General features: G+C 45.8%; 1 protein-coding gene across 2 annotated transcripts in view; it reads right to left on the bottom strand.

The window, feature by feature from the left end:
* The window catches only part of EFHC2 (EF-hand domain containing 2), a 183,274-nt gene that overhangs the window by 94,453 nt on the left and 69,609 nt on the right, over positions 1-19,212 (bottom strand). For both annotated transcript variants that reach the window (XM_053891684.1, XM_053891685.1), the window contains 5 exons: positions 15,432-15,655; positions 11,687-11,938; positions 8,546-8,659; positions 8,069-8,207; positions 604-769 (listed from right to left, as the gene is read on the bottom strand). In XM_053891684.1, the coding sequence (XP_053747659.1) occupies positions 604-769; positions 8,069-8,207; positions 8,546-8,659; positions 11,687-11,938; positions 15,432-15,655 (895 nt within the window). The remainder of the gene's footprint in view (positions 1-603; positions 770-8,068; positions 8,208-8,545; positions 8,660-11,686; positions 11,939-15,431; positions 15,656-19,212) is intronic.

The following is a 19,212-nucleotide window of genomic DNA, read 5'->3' as shown; positions in this document are numbered from 1 at the left end:
GCATTACGCTAAGTGAAAGGAGTCGGGCAGAGAAAGACATGATCTCACTTCCACGTGGAATCTCAAAAAACCCAACTCCTAGAAACAGATCAGGTTGGTGGTTGCCAGACTTGGGGGTGGGTGGGCTGGGGGTTGGGAAAATGGGTGAGGGGGGTCAAAAGGTACAAACCTTCAGCTACAGAAGATCAAGAAGTCCTGGGAACGTAATGTACGACAAGCTGACCACAGTTAACAATACCCTATCGTGTATTTAAAAGCTGCTGGGAGAGTAGATCTTAGAAGTTCTTATCACGACAGGAAAACAAAAGTTGTAACTGTGTGAGGTGACCGACGTGAACTGATCTTCTGGTGGTGACCGTTTTTTTTTTCCAACATATATACATATCCAATCTTTATGCTGTACACCTTAAAGTTATAGAATGTTCTAGGTCCACTGTGTCTCAAGAATCCTGGGAAAACTAAATTCGTTGAAAAGCTCTAACAGCATGTTACTGGACTTTGAATTACATGGGGCTAAGCATCATCAGTTCCACCATGAGGCCTACAGTATAAACCCAACACATCTGGGAAAGATCAGACCCAAATCATGGTTCCCTCAAGCACCTGTTCTTCTCCATGAACTTCTTAAAGTTCCTCTGATGAGGTGTGGGCACAAGGCCTATGCAGGTGCGGAGAGAGTCCTCTTCCGAACCAAAGCCGTTATGAGGCGGAAATTTCCTTTCTATCTTTGGAGGAGGAGGAGCCTTGCAAGAAATCGAGGTAAAGTTCTCTGTAACAAAACAAAGGCAAACGAGACGTCAATGGTTTTTATTTTGGTTTGGGTTGCTTTGGGGTTTTTTTGTGTTTTTTTTTTTTTTCGCCCCGATTGTGGCTGTTTTGAAAGGTTTGTTATGTTTTCAAGATGGACTATTTTAAACTCTTTCAAAGAAAACACAGCAAAATCCTCGGAGGGTAGGTTTCAATCATGTTTACAGAAACCAAAGAAGTCACTCAATAATCGCCATTGGTTCAAAAGAGAGAAAGGAAAAAGAAACTGCCTATGTCAAGTAAGTAAACATTTCTCTTTTGTCATCACATCCCCATTTCTGACTCTTTTCTGTCCTCCTGTGATTTTCCCAATGATATGAAAATTCAAACTTGGAACGTTCTGCCACCCGCCCATCCCAGATTTTAACCTGGAATTTAGCCCTCTCCCGTCTTCAGTCAACACTCCCTAATCAAACTCCTTTCCAAACAGGCCTGATTCCTCACTGTTTTGCCTTTACCTTCCCCAAGCACCATCCCCTCCTCCTGCGTCCCCTTCTTCAGACCTCTCTCTTTTCCTCTAACTCAACTCCAGGCCATGGCACTTCCCCATCGAGTTACAAAACCAAATCAAAACTTCTCACCAGCCACGGCTCCAGGTTGCAATTGTACTCAGATGTGATGGAGGCAGAAAACCAAGAATAAAGCTGAAAACAAATACACAAAACTTGAAAGAATAGCCACTGCTTACTCGCTCAAAGGGAGCGTTCTGGGTAAATGTCATTGCTTTTCTTTAACTCATCATCTGTGTGGATGGAGCGATGGACAGAGGGCTGGGGACATATTTGCAATTGCCTGGGAGCTGTTAGGCACTCGTCTGTGAGGCTGTATAATCTCCAAGTCACTTGTGTTTGCCCCACCACAAAGGGCAAAGAAAATGCCAGAATCTTTCGGAAAACAAACACAACAAAACATTCATGACTCTAAGGAGTTCCGTACAAGCAAAGATTTCCTTTTCCCCTGTTAACGTTTTTTTGTTTGTTTGTTTATTTTTGACAGAGAGAGTGAGCGAGCGTGCGCAGGGGAGGGGCAGAGAGAGAGGGAGACACAGAATCCAAAGCAGGCTCCAGGCTCCCAGCTGTCAGCGCAGAGCCGGATGTGGGGCTCGAACCCACGAACCAGGAGATCATGACCACAGCGGAAGTCGGACATTTAACCGACTCGACTGAGCCATCCAAGCGCCCCTCTGCTGTCAGACTTCCAATAGAAGAGTATAGATTTAAAGCACAACTCTATAATGGAAAATACACATCAATTTGTCATCCAAGGCAACCAAAGTCTTCGAATTGAGGGTTTTGTTTTGTTTTTTTTTACTGATAGATCAAAAGGCTAAGGGTCCGAGGCTATTTCTAACTCCTGATTTGAAAACATTTTCAACTTTCACATTTCCTTAGACTTCCTTATTTCCTTAGCCTTTGTGTGAAATCCCCTCGAGCATAATCCCCAAAAGAGTATTGTTCTGCCCTAACAGAAACCGTTCACAGAAGACATATTGGCGAAGAGAATGCCATCAAAGATTTCTCACTGGCTCAGTGAAAGGGACCAGCCAGGCAGCCAGTACAGAAGTGGCTTGCGAGCCTCTCCTATTGCTATTTTTGTGGCAATTAAAATCTTGGTAATAAAGAGGAAAGTTCAAATCTTGGAATTAGGTAGAGCTGCAGTCGACCCCTATTATTGTTAACCGGCAAATCAAACACACCACTGACTGGTACCTTCATTTCAGGGAAAGGACCACAGGATGGCAGGGAAAACTCTGTGATTAGCAGCACATCGGGGCGTGATCAGTTTCTTCTAACAAGGGGACACATGCATACATACGACTCTGCGTACAAATCTGAACAGTGTAACCAAAAGAGGACATATGCTGAATCACAAAATAATTAAGAATGCATTCTATACCTCCCCCCCGCCAGAATTACAAGTTTTATAAGTGTTGTTTGCTCTCAACTACATGATTTTTGCAACAGATTTAAGTAACAAAAGAACCAATTTCAAGCTTTCCTCTGCACCCACAGCGCCATCTAGTGTATAGAAGCCGAGGAGTGTTCCCCTCTATCATGCCTGACTTTTTCGTAGCACATACATCTTTTTCTCTGGGTAATCGTGTACACCCACAAGGCTTCGGACTTGCACCTATGTTTCCTGTCTTTGGTTTTCCATCATCCCAGCATCTTGCATGCTTCAGATATTAAAAAAATGTTCCTTGAATAAATGAAAAATTATACCAGTTTTGTACACAGCATCTTCCCAAATATCTTCTTAAATGGCACCCTGCTGAACTCTGAGACACCTCTGTCACTTCAATGGCCTGATTCCTCTCATTCCGAGCGAGTTGTAAAAGCAAATATACTGAGTGCCTATCCACGATTAACTAGATTCCAACAAAATTACAGAAAGGCGATGTTTTTAATTTTTTTTTAATGTTTATTTATTTTTGAGAGAGCGTGAGCAAGGGTGGGGCAGAGAGAGAGGGAGACCCAGAATCTGAAGCAGGCTCCAGGATCCCAGCTGTCAGCACAGAGCCCGGCATGGGGCTGGAACCCACAAACCACGAGATCGTGACCTGAGCCGAAGTCAGGACACTCAACCGACTGAGCCACCCAGGCGCCCCAGAAAGATGATGTTTTTAAGACGAATGTTAATGATCCTTCACTGTGATTTTTACTATTTGCCATCTCGATTGGAAACAATGCTGGAAAATGCCTTCAATCACCTCAAAGTTCATCTTTTTTTTTTTTTTAATGTTTATTTATTTTGAGAAAGTGAGAACATGAGCGGGAGAGGGGCGGAGAGAGAGAGAGAGAGAGAGAGAGAGAGAGAATCCCAAGCAGGCTCCGCACCATCAGTGCAGATCCTGACACGGGGCTCGATCTCACAAACCAACCATGAGACGGTGACCTGAGCCAAAATCAAGAGTCAGCCACTTAACTGACTGAGCCACCCAGGCACCCCTCAAAGCTCATCCTGTATGTTCTAGTAACCCAGATACGGACCCAGATTCTAGGAGGCCTGAAGCTTACATAATTTGGGAGTAAGCGCTTCAATACAAAGAATGCCAAAATTGTTAAGACAAAATTAGGATCGGGGCTTTGGACTGGGGCTCAGGCCATGGAAGAATCCTAAAGCTCAGACTTCATTAACTTCATTAACATCAAAATAAACCCCCCTCTGCTTGTACCCAATACCCAGGTCAAATGAGTTTGGTGGGATGTTCATTTCGGGGGCAAATAATTAGTGAATCACATTATTCTTGAGCCCTCGCTCGAAAATCCTTCAGGGACCGTCCATTCCTCAAACCCTCTGTGCTTCGCGGCGGACGGAAAAAGGGGCAAAATTGTTAGATCCGTTGAGGCCACGGGGTGCAACCAGAAGCAGAGTCTACGACTGACGCCGCAGCTTGGGATAGCTAATTTGCGCCAATGACCATTAAATTCTCATCTTGGATGTCCCACCGCTTCCGGCGCCAACAGTGCAGAGTTCGTCAGGAGGCCAGAAAGAAATCCACAAAATCAAAGATGCTTTAAAGAATGCTGCTCATCTTTACTGTCAGTACAGCCTAATATGCACTTAAAAGCAATGGAAACAGCTGGTTTGTTGTTGCTGGTGTTGTTGTTGTTGTTTTACTAGTTTTGGCTGTCCCAGCCACTAAGGTTCGATGATAAGCAAGTCCTCCTATAGCAAAGAAATAATAACCCAAGGCAGGAATTCTAGGTGAGAACAGGTTACATTCAAGTCCCCGTGCCTTCAGTGAGAGAAACTCCTGCTGGAGCCCCTGGAGCCTTTTCTAACCTTTATGCTACAGGAAAGCCCAACAGGCATCCATCTGCCGGTCCGCATGCATCCACACGAAATCACGAGGCAAGTGACATGCTTACAGGCTGGCAGGTGAGCCAGGGCCAGCGGATGGCCGAGCTGCCTAGTGGGAGAGTCACATTGGAATGTTCCATGCAAGGAGTCTATGGAATCGCTTTCTCCTTAGAGTCCTTGAACGCACAAAAGAACCCTCATTTTGTTTTAGGAGTCAAATTGGGTTTTACACAGGGGCACAAATCTCTCGTGGAATTCTATGGAGCCCTCTGCTTCTACATAAATAGAAAGCTTACCCCTGCACCTTCCTTGGGACTGTGACCAACCCCTTCTCTTTGTCTGTCTGCCATTTTTTTCTCACCGCCCCCCCCCCCACCACCCCAAATCTGCTGAGGTGTCATTAGATAGGAGAAGGTACTAAAAAGCACCAAGGTGGCATTTACAAATCTCTCCCCGGCCCCTCTTAGGAGGTCCCAGTGGTGTGGTTAGCGCCTGTCTGCGCCTTCCTGGACTGCACTGGCCACAATTCCTGACAAGGGAGGAAGTGCGACCACACTTACTGACGGGACTCTGTTCTAGTTTGAACTTCAAGGATACAAGAATATAATGCGTAAAATGCGGTCTTCTGAATTTAGAGAAGCAGACGAATTCTAAACTCAATCGAGATGTCAGATGTGACTGTATATGAGTAACATGAAGTACGCTAATTTAACCTCACCAAAAAGTCAGAAAAGGCAAAGTAACGATTACCAGAGAATGCGGATTCACGACCCACCCACCCCCGCCCCGCTTGCACCATGGATATAATTTCTAGTCATTACTTACATTAAGTACACTGTTGTGACTCAAGAAATGCTGTGTAATAATAGTGTCTGTTAAATGGGATATTTTAACATATGAGAAATATAAAAAGTCAGCGTGACTATAAAATGCATCATAATTTTGCATTTGCATAATTTTCTGTTTAAATGCACGATGCTCGTGTTATATTAGCTTTAAAGGCACAGACTCCTTTTTTTTTTTTTTTTTTTACATAATGCATAATTGTATAGAGTGACCCAGAGAAGTGAGCAGAAAGAAATTAAGCGCCAGGGATCAACCAAAATGGACCATCGGGCATCTAGAGCTGATCTGTTTGCCGAGGACGGCTAGATTTAGAGGACGCCAGAGAAGTCACTCTGTCTCTGCCAGTGCCCTGCAAACCGGTTAGGAGACTAACAACATACCATGTCTCACCAGTACCACGTTCATTTTCCCAAATGCAACCTTTGCAGTCTCGAAATCGAGCTGGCAGACAAGCATTAACCAAATGTTGGGGCTTTGCGCTGAAGGGATCAGATGAGGTTTGGAAACCTTTGCCACGTCCTTCACATTAAGACCATCTTTCAGTGGGACGGAGGTCAACGTCTTCAGTTAACTCGTCTTTTCTATATATGTTTTTTTTTCTTCTTCTTCAAGTTTTAAGCCTACCCCGAAGACTTACTGATTCTACACAGGCATCGACATTCATTAAAAACCAAATCCTCCTTCCCAGGGATCTGCGGACCACTAGCAACTCCTCCCCAACAGCCACCACATGCACATGCCTGGCTGCCTCGTGTCCACAGTCCCCAAAACTAATGTGCCCAACTGCGTCCACGAGAGAGCACGACTTTTAGACAGTAACAGAAGAGGCTACCGATGTGGCCCCCTAAGGCCCGTGCATTGTGACTAATCTGGCAAGCAAATGCCGTGGAACAAATTCCCTTAATGAACAGAAGAGTGAAATCCAAAGTGTTTTTTGTGCCAACCCTTTGTGTATGCTGTGTGCCTTCTCCCACGACAGGAAGATGCCCAGGAGGCCAGGAATGCTACACAATGGGAACACCAAGACATGTGAGGTACTCATTCTAGTAACAAAGTGCCTTGTCTCAGACAAGAATACGGGAGGAAGCACTACCCCCCTGCCCCCCAGCTCCAAACCCCAACCTGGGAGGTCGGCAACCCTCCTCCCCACCATCACTTCCACTCAGGGACAGGTACCTGGAGCAGGGCCCAGGAAGGGGGCAGGGCTGGCTGGCAGGTTTCACAAATGAGGGCTTTGTTGTTCGGGTTTCATGTCAGATCCTCTGCCTGCTTCTACGATTCTCGTAACGCCACGGAACACGCAGTAGGTTTCTGCGCTCCTTCCGGCCTAAGAAACTCTTTAACTCCACAGCTCCTAAGTCCTACTACAACAACCTGTACCTAGTAGGTTCTTTTTTTTTTTTTTTTAAGCTTATTTCTTTCTTTTGAGAGAGAGGGAGAGAGAGAATCCCAAGCAGGTTCTGTGCTGTCAGCACAGAGGCTGATGCGGGGCTGGAACTCACAAACCGTGAGATGATGACCTGAGCTGAAATAAAGAGTCAGACGGTTAACCGACTGAGCCACCCAGGGGCACCCCGCCCCCCAGTAAGTTCTTAATAAACCCCTTCTTCTCATTCTGAACTGAACTCATCTGAAGAGAACGGATGTCTAAGGAGAGAGAAAAGCTGGAAACATGGCTGGGCTTCACCAGGAAAGGTAGAACAAACTGGCACGAGAGACTCAGAGAACTCAGATAAGCAGTATACCCATTGCAGTAAGCAGGAATTCAGTGAAAAGAAAAGCATTCAGATTTCCATTTCAGTTGCTCGACCGGAGAACATGGAGCCCGAGCTGCAGTCAGGCAGAGGGTCGGCTGTAAAGGAAAACGGAAGCCTCTGGCATCAGGTAGACAAGTTCAGAGCTCAGCTCACCCTTCACTTACTGCATAGCCTTCGACAAGTCAGCCTCAGCTTCTTCACCTCAGCTTTTTAAGCCTTTAAAACCTCGGCTTCTTCACCTCTAAAATGGGGACAATGAGTCTCGAATCGTTGTTAGGAGTAACACAACAAACGCCTACCAGCAAATGCTCAATGAATACATGGTAGCTATTCTGAGCTTAGCATTTGCAACTCAAAAGCAAAATCCTAAACTACAGAACACAGATTCTAAATTTTTAAACGTTATTTTTTATTTGCTTGATTTTTTTACATTTATTTATTCTTGAGAAACAGAGCGACAGAGCACCAGCAGGGGAGGGGCAGAGAGAGAGGGAGACACAGAATCCGAAGCAGGCTCCGGGCTCCGAGCCGTCAGCACAGAGCCCAACGTGGGGCTTGAACCCACAAACTGCGAGATCATCACCGGAGCCGAAGTCGGACGCTTAACCGACTGAGCCACCCGGGCGCCCCTTGATTTTTTATTTGATAAGAGAGAAAGAGACAGCACAAGTCAGGGAGGGGGGCGGAGGGAGAATCTTAAGCAGGTTCCACGATCAGCACAGAGCCCAACGCAGGGCTCCATCCCACGACCGTGGGATCATCATCTGAGCCCAAATCAAGAGACGGACGCTCAACTGACTGAACCACCAGGCACCCCGAAGTATTATTTTCTAAGTGACATACGTTTTACTTACCAATTCCATATTTAGTCTTGTAATAAGTCTTCGTAAAGTTATCACAGTCGCAAAGAAGCACTTTTCTTCCCCACACGTTGATGGTGGCTCCTATGAACAGGTCACTATCTTTGTAAAACTCCTGGTCTACTTTCCCAAGCTAATAAACACAAAGGAACAAGGCGTTGGCGCCACAGACCCTCTGAAGACTTACGCAAAAGAAAAAAAAAATTGTAAAAAAGAAAAAAAAAAAACCCTCATTTGTATCATTTATAATCAAGACACCCAGTCAATGATGTTAACATCTGGAAAATACGTGTGTATCTATTCACATGTGTGCTTGAGCCTGTTTAGGATTGACAGAGGTGCAACGCGTACGTTTATATATTCATTAACCGCGTTCACAATCAATCTCACAAGAGAATCTGTGACGCACCCCGTATCTCAGGTTCCAGGAAGGTCACACCGGAAACAGCAATGAAACGTGAGGTCCCTCACCTTGTGTTTATCCAACAGGTAGCCGTCTGCTGGTCTCCCTGTCAAGCCACGATACACGTTAAGAACTGCTCGATCTGTTATCTGACCTGGCTGATAGACTCCAGGTGGGCCATACTGGAAGAGAAAATCCAAACGAGGTACGGGTAGGTGGCTTACTGAACACAGAAGATGGTCGTGGTGAGGGGCCCAAGCCGGAAATACGCATCGTATGAGAAGGGGACCAAAACACACTGCCCCAAACACGCCTCTCAGGCGTATGGACTATTTTGAGCTGGTTATTCTGAAGAAAACAGCAGAGGCAGGAGGAGCTGGGTACAAGGTTCCCTTTTGTTTAGCCCACTGAGCCACCCAGGCGCCCCTCTCAAGTTTCCCTTTTGTAGAAAGCATTTACATCTATAAAGGAAATCTCCATTTGTAAGAATGTCTCCCTCTGTGTACCAGGAAGAGAAGGCAGGCTGAACATCTCTAAAACCTCTGACCAGCGGGGAAGATGACTTAAATCTGCATTAGCCAGCGCACTCTTGTTCACTGTGCTTTCCTTGGTGACCCCCTATCACCGGCTTCCCTCCCACCTGGCCACTTGACCCCCCAGTAGCTGGAGATGGTATTTAAGGTGGTGGCTTGGGCCATTTCAGGAAGTTCCTCCATTTTCCTAAGTCTCTCTCATGACTACGGGAGGTATACATGTTATTCAACATTTGCTGGGTTTTCTCCTGTTAATCTGTCTGTCGTTACCGGGGAGGGGAGGGGTGGTCTCAGCCTAAAAGGGTAGAGGGAAACTTAGTTTTCCTCCCCCAAATACGGTTCTCCTCTGCCCTCATACTCCATCCACCTCTCCCTCTACTTCCACACCCATCCTTCAAGGCCGTGCTAAAGGGCTGTCTTTTCCCCTGACCCTTCCCGTCCTCCTAGCCTGTCCCCAGTCCACACCTCCATAGCACCGACCACAGGGCTAGACCGCTCCGTGTGGTTTCTCTGAATGCCTCACCGGCAGCCATCTTTTTTCCTCTTCTGGAAACTACGAGAAACGCCCTGAGGAAGAAACCATGCCCTGCCCACATCACTCAGCTTAGCACCCTGCCCAACCCTGAGCTCAGGAAGCACTAGCCAGCCGAGAGGGACCGCGTGGAGAGGTGGCAAGAACCCCAGAGTGCAGGCGGCCTCTACCGGAAACCGTGGCCCGGAGCAAGCCAGGGTACTGCTCCACTCCACACACCAGACGTGGTCCCAGCGGTCGCGTGAGCTGCAGGAAAGGTCTTAACCAACTTCACTGAATGGAAAGTGACCCGTTTATCACATACAGAGGAGGAATCTGAATCATCCCTGATAGGTGTGACATAAAACACAAGTTCAAATGTGCGAATTTATGACGTGGGGGGGGGGGGGGGGGTGAGTCAGCCAAGCAACATAGAGAAACAGTACCTTTGGAGCATTTTCTCTTTGCCACTTACTAGCTACAGGACTTGGAGCCAGGTATTTACCTTCTGGGAACTTCGGTTGTTGTTTGGGGTTTTTTTAAAAAATGTTTATTTTTATTTTTGAGAGAGAGAGATAGAGCACCGGCGGGGGGGGGGGGGGGGGGGGTAGGGGCAGAGAGAGAGGGAGACACAGGATCTGAAGCAGGCTCCAGGCTCCGAGCTGTCAGCGCAGAGCCCGATGCGGGGCTCGAACTCATGAACCGTGAGATCGTGACCTGAGCCGAAGTCGGATGCTTAACCGACTGAGCCACCCGGGCACCCCCCGACCTCCGCCACCCCGAGAACTTCAGCTTTGTCGTCAAACTGCAGTAATAGTACTGATTCCTTGCTCTCTCAAAGGATGCCTGAGTGTCGAGGGACTGCTTACTGCTTTTTTTCTCTCTCCACCAGGAGAATGGAAGTTCCATGAAGCAGGACTTAATCCATTTCTTTCTCACTGGAACCCCCAGAGCTAGCACACAGTTGACAATAAATATTTGCTGAATGAATGAATAAAGGAAGCAACGAATGTCAAGACATACCGCAAATGTCCAGTACGTCATTGTTACTTTTTATAATTAGTCTACTGGTCAAAGCCATTCTAAAAACAGGCTTCCCAGGCTACCTGAGCCAAAGTCGGAGGCTTAACCGACTGAGCCACCCAGGTGCCCCCATCCCATTCAGCTTTTACAGTTACTTTCAAAGGGAGGCCTTGTGAACAGCGTTTCAGAGATAGAAAAATACACTCAGAGAGGTTAAGTGACTCGCCGAAGGTCACACAGCTTTTAAGGGGCAGAGCCACAATTCTAACCCAGGTCCTCTGTCTCTCTGTTGTTTCTTCTGCCCCCAAGTTACTTAGCTCTCAAATGGCCATAAACGTGTAAGAATCAGTCCAACAACTCTTTTAATAGTAACTAAAATGCAAAAGCTGTCGTTGATGTTAGCCAGTGGCTAGTTGGTGACTGGTGGCTACTTTCCTAAGAATCAGTCCTGGGCATATGCTTGTCGTGGGGGGAGGGGGGGTGTGTGTGCACGTGTGCGTGTGTGTTTGCACACTCAGAGCTTAGACCAAAACCGTGCAATTCCTCAGTAGGCTACGGAGGCCAGAGGCCAATGCCCCATCCAAGGGCATGAGCAATTCTTCTAACTAGAGAGTCACTTACTTTCCGAAAACTGATTACGAACTCAATGCTGAATATGTACTTCCTCTCACATTTGACTTCTTTTTCTGTTTACTTGCTTGAATTCAACCCAGAAAATTCCAACTTCAATTTGTTATATGCTCTATATTACTTTCATAGATGTATGTATTTTTTTAAGTTTTTATTTATTTATTTTGAGAGAGAGAGAGAGAGAGAGAGAGTGAGTCACAGAATCCGAAGCAGGCTCCGGACTCTGAGCTGTCAGCACACAGTCCGATGCGGGGCTCGAACTCGTGAACCGTGAGATCACAACCCGAGGCAAAACCAAGAGTCAGACACTTAACCGACTGAGCCACCCAGGTGCCCCTCACACATGTATTTTAACACAGAGAGCACAAAATGAAAGTTTTCCAAACACCCGTACTAACACTTGGTAACTGTGGTCATTGCATAGTCATAACCCACAACATTCCAGACAGTGAATGGTGAGTCTTTTGGCCCGCAAGAAAAACTCAGAAAGTGGTTTCGTGTCTGCGGCTCACCTTGGGTAGCTTTCTCCTCCGGAGGAACAACGATGTGGCATCCCGGCCTGAGCAGGGTGGCATCACTTCTTTGATTTCGATGGTATCGTCGCACAGAAAGTAATGCAGAATGAGTTCTCGACGGTCCCCGAACATCGAGGCTGAGTCGTCCCACAGGCAGAAAAAACGTAAAACCTTCCCATTATACTCAAGAAACTGTTTCAGGGTGTCATAGGACTCATAGGGACGTAAGGGCTCCATGCGGTCTAGCGTCTGAAAAATGGGGAAAAAAGGTCAGTAAGAGTGGTTTTGCATAATCACTTCTGGGATACACGCAATCAAAGCACATGAAGAGATCTTTCCCATAGACTATTCCGGGATATTTTTAAAAATTTCAAAGGACTTATGACATACGTGTATATACACCGACAGCTAGTTTTTGCCTTAAAAATACAATCCAGGGGCGCCTGGGTGGCTCACTCGGTTCAGCGGCCGACTTCAGCTCAGGTCATGATCTTGCGGTCCGAGAGTTCGAGCCCCGCGTCAGGCTCTGTGCTGACAGCTCAGAGCCTGGAACCTGCTTCGGATTCTGTGTCTCCCTCTCTCTCTGCCCTTCCCCCTACTCACACTCTGTCTCGCTCTCTCTCAAAAATAAGTAAACATAAAAAAAAATACAATGAAGTAGTAGGAAGCTTTTAATATTAAACAGTATTTTAGTACACTATAGTTTGATACTGTTTTTGAAAACTGGTTTTTCTCAAAGAGTTAAAATTCCTTTTTTTTTAATGTTTATTTTTGAGAGAGAGTAAGGGAGGAGGAGCAGAGAGGGAGACAGAGAAACCCAAGCAGGCTCCACGCTGTGAGCACAGAGCCCAACACGAAGCTCGAACTCACAGACCATGAGATCATGACCTGAGCGGAAATCAAGAGTCAGACGCCAAGCCGACTGGGCTACCCAGGTACCCCACAAAGACTTCAAATTTTTAAGAACACACAAAACTAATGTGTGGTGACAGAAGTTAGGACAGTAATTGCCTCTGGGTAGGGGAATGACCAGAAAGGGGGAGAAGGGAAGTTTCTGGGGGCGATGGAAATATTCCGTGTCTTGATTTCTGTGTCACTTACTAAGTCGTATACGTTTTTCAAAACTTTGTTGATCTGTACGCCTAAGATTTATATACATCTGAGCCTATGGTAATTATGTCTCAACCCCCCAAAGACACCAGTTGGGCCTTTTCGCTGAGAATCGGTATCTGTAGATCCTTCTAATGCATCCAAAGATTTTTGTAAAAGTCAAGGGAAGAAACAAGTCATAGTTTTATTTTGCTCCAAAGCTTTAGATATCGAGGCTCTGGAAGGCTATGGAAACAGGAGCAGAGCCAATGGAGAACCGCCACAGTCTTCTTGGTGTGACTTTTCTAGACTTGTAGGTCCTCAGAGCAAAACTGTCTCGGAGCAAAACTTCCCCCATTCTACCTGATGCAGCTAAACAGGACGATTATAAAGGAAGTGCTCACCGGCAGGAGAGAGGCAGTCCCATATCGGGTTATGTAATCACATTTGTAATTTCTCAAAACGTGCTCTCCGTCCAGGGCAGTTTATGTGCAGACTTACAGCAGAATTGGGGGAGACGTGATGGCCTTCCAGAGGCTCCTAGCCTTCTTCTTTGCCCTGGATCTTTACCCAAAACTACGGGACCTCTACTTTCATCAATTGAAAAGTGGTTTCTTTGGCGTCATAAGGCCTTTAAGAAACGCATTATTGATTATATACCATCGGGGCTCTTTCCGGCTTAAGTTAAATTGCTTAATTTTAACTTCGTATCTGAAGGCAGCCAACAACTGGAGAAGTAAACGCATTAAAATCAACATAAAAGCCTCTTATTAAACTCCTAATTTTCCACAGATTTCTATATTTATGGAAGAGCTTTCTCCCTGAGGGAATAAATGCTAAAATCATTTTCCCCGACCTAAGGAAATTCTTTAAAACCCTTCTTGGCTGTTCTTGGTATTTATTCTCGATTCCCAGCACAGAAGATTTTTTTTTTTCTTCATAAACCTATGGAGCGGCACAGTGCTCTCTGCATTTAATACAACGCATCATCATTCCTAAGCACTATCATATAATACCGACTGTTCGGGAATGAGCGCAGCCATATGCAAAGGGTGGGAACTCATGTGGATCCGGTCCTTTTAGGTTCTCCTCGTTGTAAAGGCTTCATCTAGTTCTAGGCTCTTGCACCCAGGGTGTTTGGAAAAAAATAAAAATAAACCCAAACTTTAAATCTGCTTGTATACCAACAAACACAGGTATAATGCCACGGGGACTTCTCCTTAAATATTCCAGGATCGACAATATGCATATCTCAGGAGGGTTGCATGCCTACAGGAACGTTAAAGAATAATTCTGCCGGGGCTAGGGGGCGGGAACAGATGACTGATCCTACGTGCGGCTTTCAGCAAGAGACTAGAGCAGAACCAAAGGCGAGTTTTATTCTAAATTCCACGCTATCTTTCAGCAGGGAAATTGATTACAAATTTGAGAAACAAGAAAAACGAGATTAAACGCATCTACAGGGACAGAAAGGAGAAGTGCAGTTATCCGTTCCTGGGTGGGAAGAGTGGCTGACTGGAAAACGTCATGAGGGAACTTGCCGGGAGGAGGGATGTGTTCCGGGTCTTGATTTGGGTGCGGGTTACATGGGTGTAGCATTTGTTAAGACTCATCCCATGGTACACTTCATTTCGGTGTACTTTACTCTGTCTAATCCTACTTCAATTTAAAAAAAAGAAAAAGAAAGAAAGAAAATGACCATAATCAAATTCTGGGTTAAGAAGCACAAGACTTGAGTTGAAGCCCAGGTATCTGACCTTCCACCTGACACTTGCCCTTTTGGGTGTTCTGATTCTTCTGTAAAAAAAAAAAAATTAAAAAAAAATAATATAATAATAATAATAATAATGAAGAAGGAGAAGGAGAAGGAGGAGAAAAAGGAAAAGGAGGAGAAAAAGGAAAAGGAGGAGAAGAAGGAAAAGGAGGAGGAGAAGGAGGAGAAGGAGAAGAGGAAGAGGAAGAGGAAGAGGAAGAGGAAGAGGAAGAGGAAGAGGAAGAAGAAGAAGAAGAAGAAATTTAGGCCAAGGGATCATTAAAAAAAAAAAAAAGACAACTTTAGAAAGACAACAATACTACGAACACTGGGTTCTTTCCTCCCTGTACTAACTGCGATCAGACTTTGAAGACCAACATGCTTTTATAATGGGGTACATCAGGGTCATGGCCCTTCCCACTCCTCTAGAACACATCTGATGCCACCATTCGCAGAGCTGGGAGTCCTGAGGAAGAAGGAAAATGGTATGCCCAAGGTTTGGTGCAGTTAATCAATAGTAAAGAAGCAAAAACGTTCCCGGAGGTAGGCAACCAAGATGGGAAAAGGTAAGCCGGATAAGAGTGGACCTAACTCTTATACTGTCAGTGACCACAAAGCCAATCATGGGCTCTTGGAAATTGCCTCACTGGACTCCTACCACCGGGAACGGAGACTCTCTGTGGAGAGAAGCAAGGGTGGGGGTGGTGAGAGAAGACTTTCCTGCACTGAGCTCAATACCCAGAGTTCCTTCTGGCCTCAAGGAGAACAGGATAACTCCAGTGACCATGACCCCAAAAGTGCTTTCACATCTGCATCCGGAACACAGATATCCTCGACTGAGTCCCCTTTATGGATTCTCATTCTGAAGACAAGAACTCACGGATGTTATCAATCTCTTACCTCTCTCCGTATCTTCATGTAAGGATCTTCCGGACACCGTCCTGGGGGGTTTAATTTGACTCCTATTTTCTTCAAAAACTTTTTTGTGAACGTATCAGCATCATAAATCTTGAATCTCCGGCCATAAAAGACAACGTCTGTGTTGATATTGAAATGATACATAGTATAAAACTGATCTTCATCAGGAGGTGGGAGAGAAATCCGATGACGCCGGATAGAAGTCCCTATGGTGTGGAACAAAGTACAACCGTTTCATCGGATGGCTAACAAGGAAGAGGTCACAGCACGTCTCCATGACGACCCTGGATGCTTTCCCAGAACAGGGAAGTGGGCAAAGGGCTGGTTCTTGGAGTATGTTCAAACTCTGACAGCACCTGAGGGAGCTGAAACTTTTGAGGTCCACAGTCACTTACCAGCCTTGCATGCTATTAGAGTTGCCTAACTGGTACCGGGGAAGCACTTTAATAAACCATAAAGACTAGGGAAGGCAGACTAGTAAGCTTCAATATGGTAGGTGCCAACACCATGATTCACAGCTTCTACAAGCTTCATGGAATCTTCTTTCCTCTACCAACCTCTCCTCCCTCCATGTTTGATAGCCTCTGTTCACCTCCTCCCAACCACCCCTACAAAGTGATGGTTATCAGAGGCTTTGTAGTTGTAGACGGTGCTCTGGGCCAAAGGTTCTGGATCACATCCCGTCTTTTACTTCTAACCCTATGATTAGCCCATTCGCTCCTCCTCTTGAGAGTATAGACCCAGGGTACCCAAGTATGCCCAAAATGGTGGTTAGCCACTGGCGGTAAAAGGGTTCGCTTCCTGAGCCTCGCTTCCCACAGGATGACACAACAAGGACCACGTAACTCCTGCCCACGCAGGGGGTTACATGACAGGAGAGGAAACCCTAAGCTTAGAGAACCTAAATCTTTTTATAACAGACAATAAGCATCACAGGGAGATACCACCTGTATTAGACTGGGCGGTAAGCATGTTCTGGAAGGACACACCACTCTATCTTCCAAGGCCGCGAGCAGACCCGCCCTTTGCTCCAGAGGGAGAGACTACCTTTGCCTTCCAAAGCTGTCTGCCATGTAAACATCCTGGAAGAGAGTCCAGAACAAAGAGCAGGCAGCGTCTCTGCTAGTGAGATCCACCAAAATGCGAGATACCGTGGAGAACGGTCTCTCAACATCTGTGACTGACTTTGGCCTGAGAATCTACCCCACGAGCTTAAAGAGAGAAAGAGGTGAGCAGAGCAAGCTGAGGGTCTGACGGTTGAAGTAAAAGCGGCTTGGGTGACCTCTGTAGGGAAGGAAGTATTTTAGTATAAAGATGTCAAGCAAGCTTCTTCGCATTTTCTATAGCACTGAGAACGGCACCTTTTCCCAAAGTCTAGAAGTACTCGGAAATTATTCATTCCTATTCACTATGGAACGTTTCATGAATATCTTTATGTGCCAGGAACTGTGTCAAGCTCTGTTCCATTATTCTACTAATCATCTTTTCACACTGGTAAGGGGAAATTAACTAAAATGATTTTCATCTTCTTTTCTTTGTAGCAATTTTTAATTACCTGGTACATTAAATTAAAATAATAAAACTATAAAATTAGAACTGGCCTAGAATATCTTTAAATGTACTACATAAAAGATGATATAATTTTACTGCAAAAAATTATACTTCAATTAGCCTTTAATTCATGCCACTGAAAACAGTATGCAAATTATTTGATCATTCAAGATCAGACAGTGAGAACAAATTGCATACTGAAACATCTATAAAAGCATGGGCATTTCAGGTATTTTCAGAAACCATCATATATCGCTTTAAAAATACTTATATTGTGACAGTTTTTAAGATATATAAAATTTATTCAGTGGCCAGGAGCTCCTTCAGAAATTCCATCTATCTTGCATTTGGACTTCATTATAAAAATTCAAATAAGCAGGTTATGCTGATTTCTGTTCGGTAAGACTTCGAATAGGAATGCTCTATTTCTCTAGGTGGAAAGAACCAGCCCACCTACAGAGCTTTTTTTTTTTTTTTTTTTAACGTTTTATTTATTTTTGAGACAGAGAGAGACAGAGCATGGACGGGGGAGGGGCAGAGAGAGAGGGAGACACAGAATGGAAGCAGGCTCCAGGCTCTGAGCCATCAGCCCAGAGCCTGACGCGGGGCTCGAACTCACGGACCGCGAGACAGTGACCTGAGATGAAGTCGGACGCTCAACCGACTGAGCCACCCACGCGCCCCAGAGCTTTTAAATAGTGATAATCAGAATCAACATCACGGCCCTAGCATATGCCTTCATATACATTTTCTCATTTAATCTTCACTGGTCCCACGAGGCTGATAATGCACGAGACAGAAGAATCCAGCGTATGGATAAGAAAGTCAAGGTTCCACACGGCCAAGTGACATGCCCGAGGGTCACACCCTAACAAATGGCAGAAAAAGATCTTGAAAGCTGGGGTTCCAAGCTCTAAGGAGATACCAGCCCTTTCCATGGTTTGCGCTCAGCCACATCTCACTGAACACTAGCCACAGATTACGTAAGTGAAGGAGAGGAGGGAGTATTCTAGGCAAAACAGGATGGGGGGGGCGCCTGGGTGGCTCAATCGGTTAAGCAGCCACCTCTTGATGTCAGCTCAGGTCAGGATCTTGCGGTTTGTGAGTTCCAGCCCCACATCGGGTTCCGCGCTGACCACGAAGAGGGTGCCTGGGATTCTCTCTCTCCGCAACCTCCCCAACTCCCACGTGGGCACACGAGTGCTCTCGCTCTCTCTCAGAACACAGACATCAACTGAAAACAACAACGAAACGGGATAGAAACTGGGAGAATTGCTGCCGGCCGCCAGAAAAGGAGAGCGACAAGATAGAGTCGCTCTTCCAAAAGAACGGCCTCTCTTAATTCCCCAAAAGCAATTTTCTGAGCAGAGCCCACTTGCCTGCTGCACCAACGCCCCCCTCTGGGTGGGGGGAACCACCCCTGCATTAGCTGACCCCATACCCTCCCAGACTCCCACATTTCCTTATCTGTGCTCCCACCTCTCCTCCACAGGGCATGCCCAAGAGGCTAGAGAAGCTCTTTGAGGTAACAAAGAAAAGCCTTGACCATTCGTGGGTTGGAAAGAAAAGGCAGGCCTAACACTAAATAGGAAACTTTTCAATAACAAGAAATCCAAAGCCACGCGGCGCCTGGGTGGCTCAGTCGGTTGAGCCTCCGACTCTTGGTTTCGGCTGAGGTCGTGATCTCATGGTTCCTGTGTTCGAGCTCCCGTGTCGGGCTCTGCACTGACAGCGCGTAGCCTGCTTGGGATTCTCTGCCTCCCTCCCCCTCTGCCCCTCTCCTGCTTGCTCACTCGCTCTGCTTCTCTCTCAAGGTAAGTAAATAAATAAATAGTTTTAAAATCCAAAGTCACAATTCCACACTAATTAGAAAACAAGTATGTGGGCCATTTGAAATGGACAGTTGCACCTGAGAGCTTTCAATAATATATTCGTGGTATCCCTCAACTGTGTCGTTCGGGGATCGAAATTTCTATTTCTTGGTATTCTGTGTGTGTTTACAGTCCTCCATGGTAAACGGCAGAAACCCCACCAGCAAGAATCTGTTCTGGAATGCCAAAGAAATGGGCAGGATGGCATTCCAGAACAAGAAATAGAAATTTCACATGAACCATGAGATCAAAGTATATAAGTAAAAAATAATGCTCTAAAACTGGAAAAACAAGAACGGAAGGACCACCTCTACCCTTTACATTTTTAAACGTTTGCCTTC

This window comes from Panthera pardus, unplaced genomic scaffold (genome assembly GCF_024362965.1).
Source record: "Panthera pardus isolate Hobbes unplaced genomic scaffold, ASM2436296v1 HiC_scaffold_27, whole genome shotgun sequence".
NCBI lineage: Eukaryota > Metazoa > Chordata > Mammalia > Carnivora > Felidae > Panthera > Panthera pardus.
The sequence above is the reverse complement of the archived record's forward strand: the minus strand, read 5'-3'. Positions and strand labels throughout refer to the sequence as shown.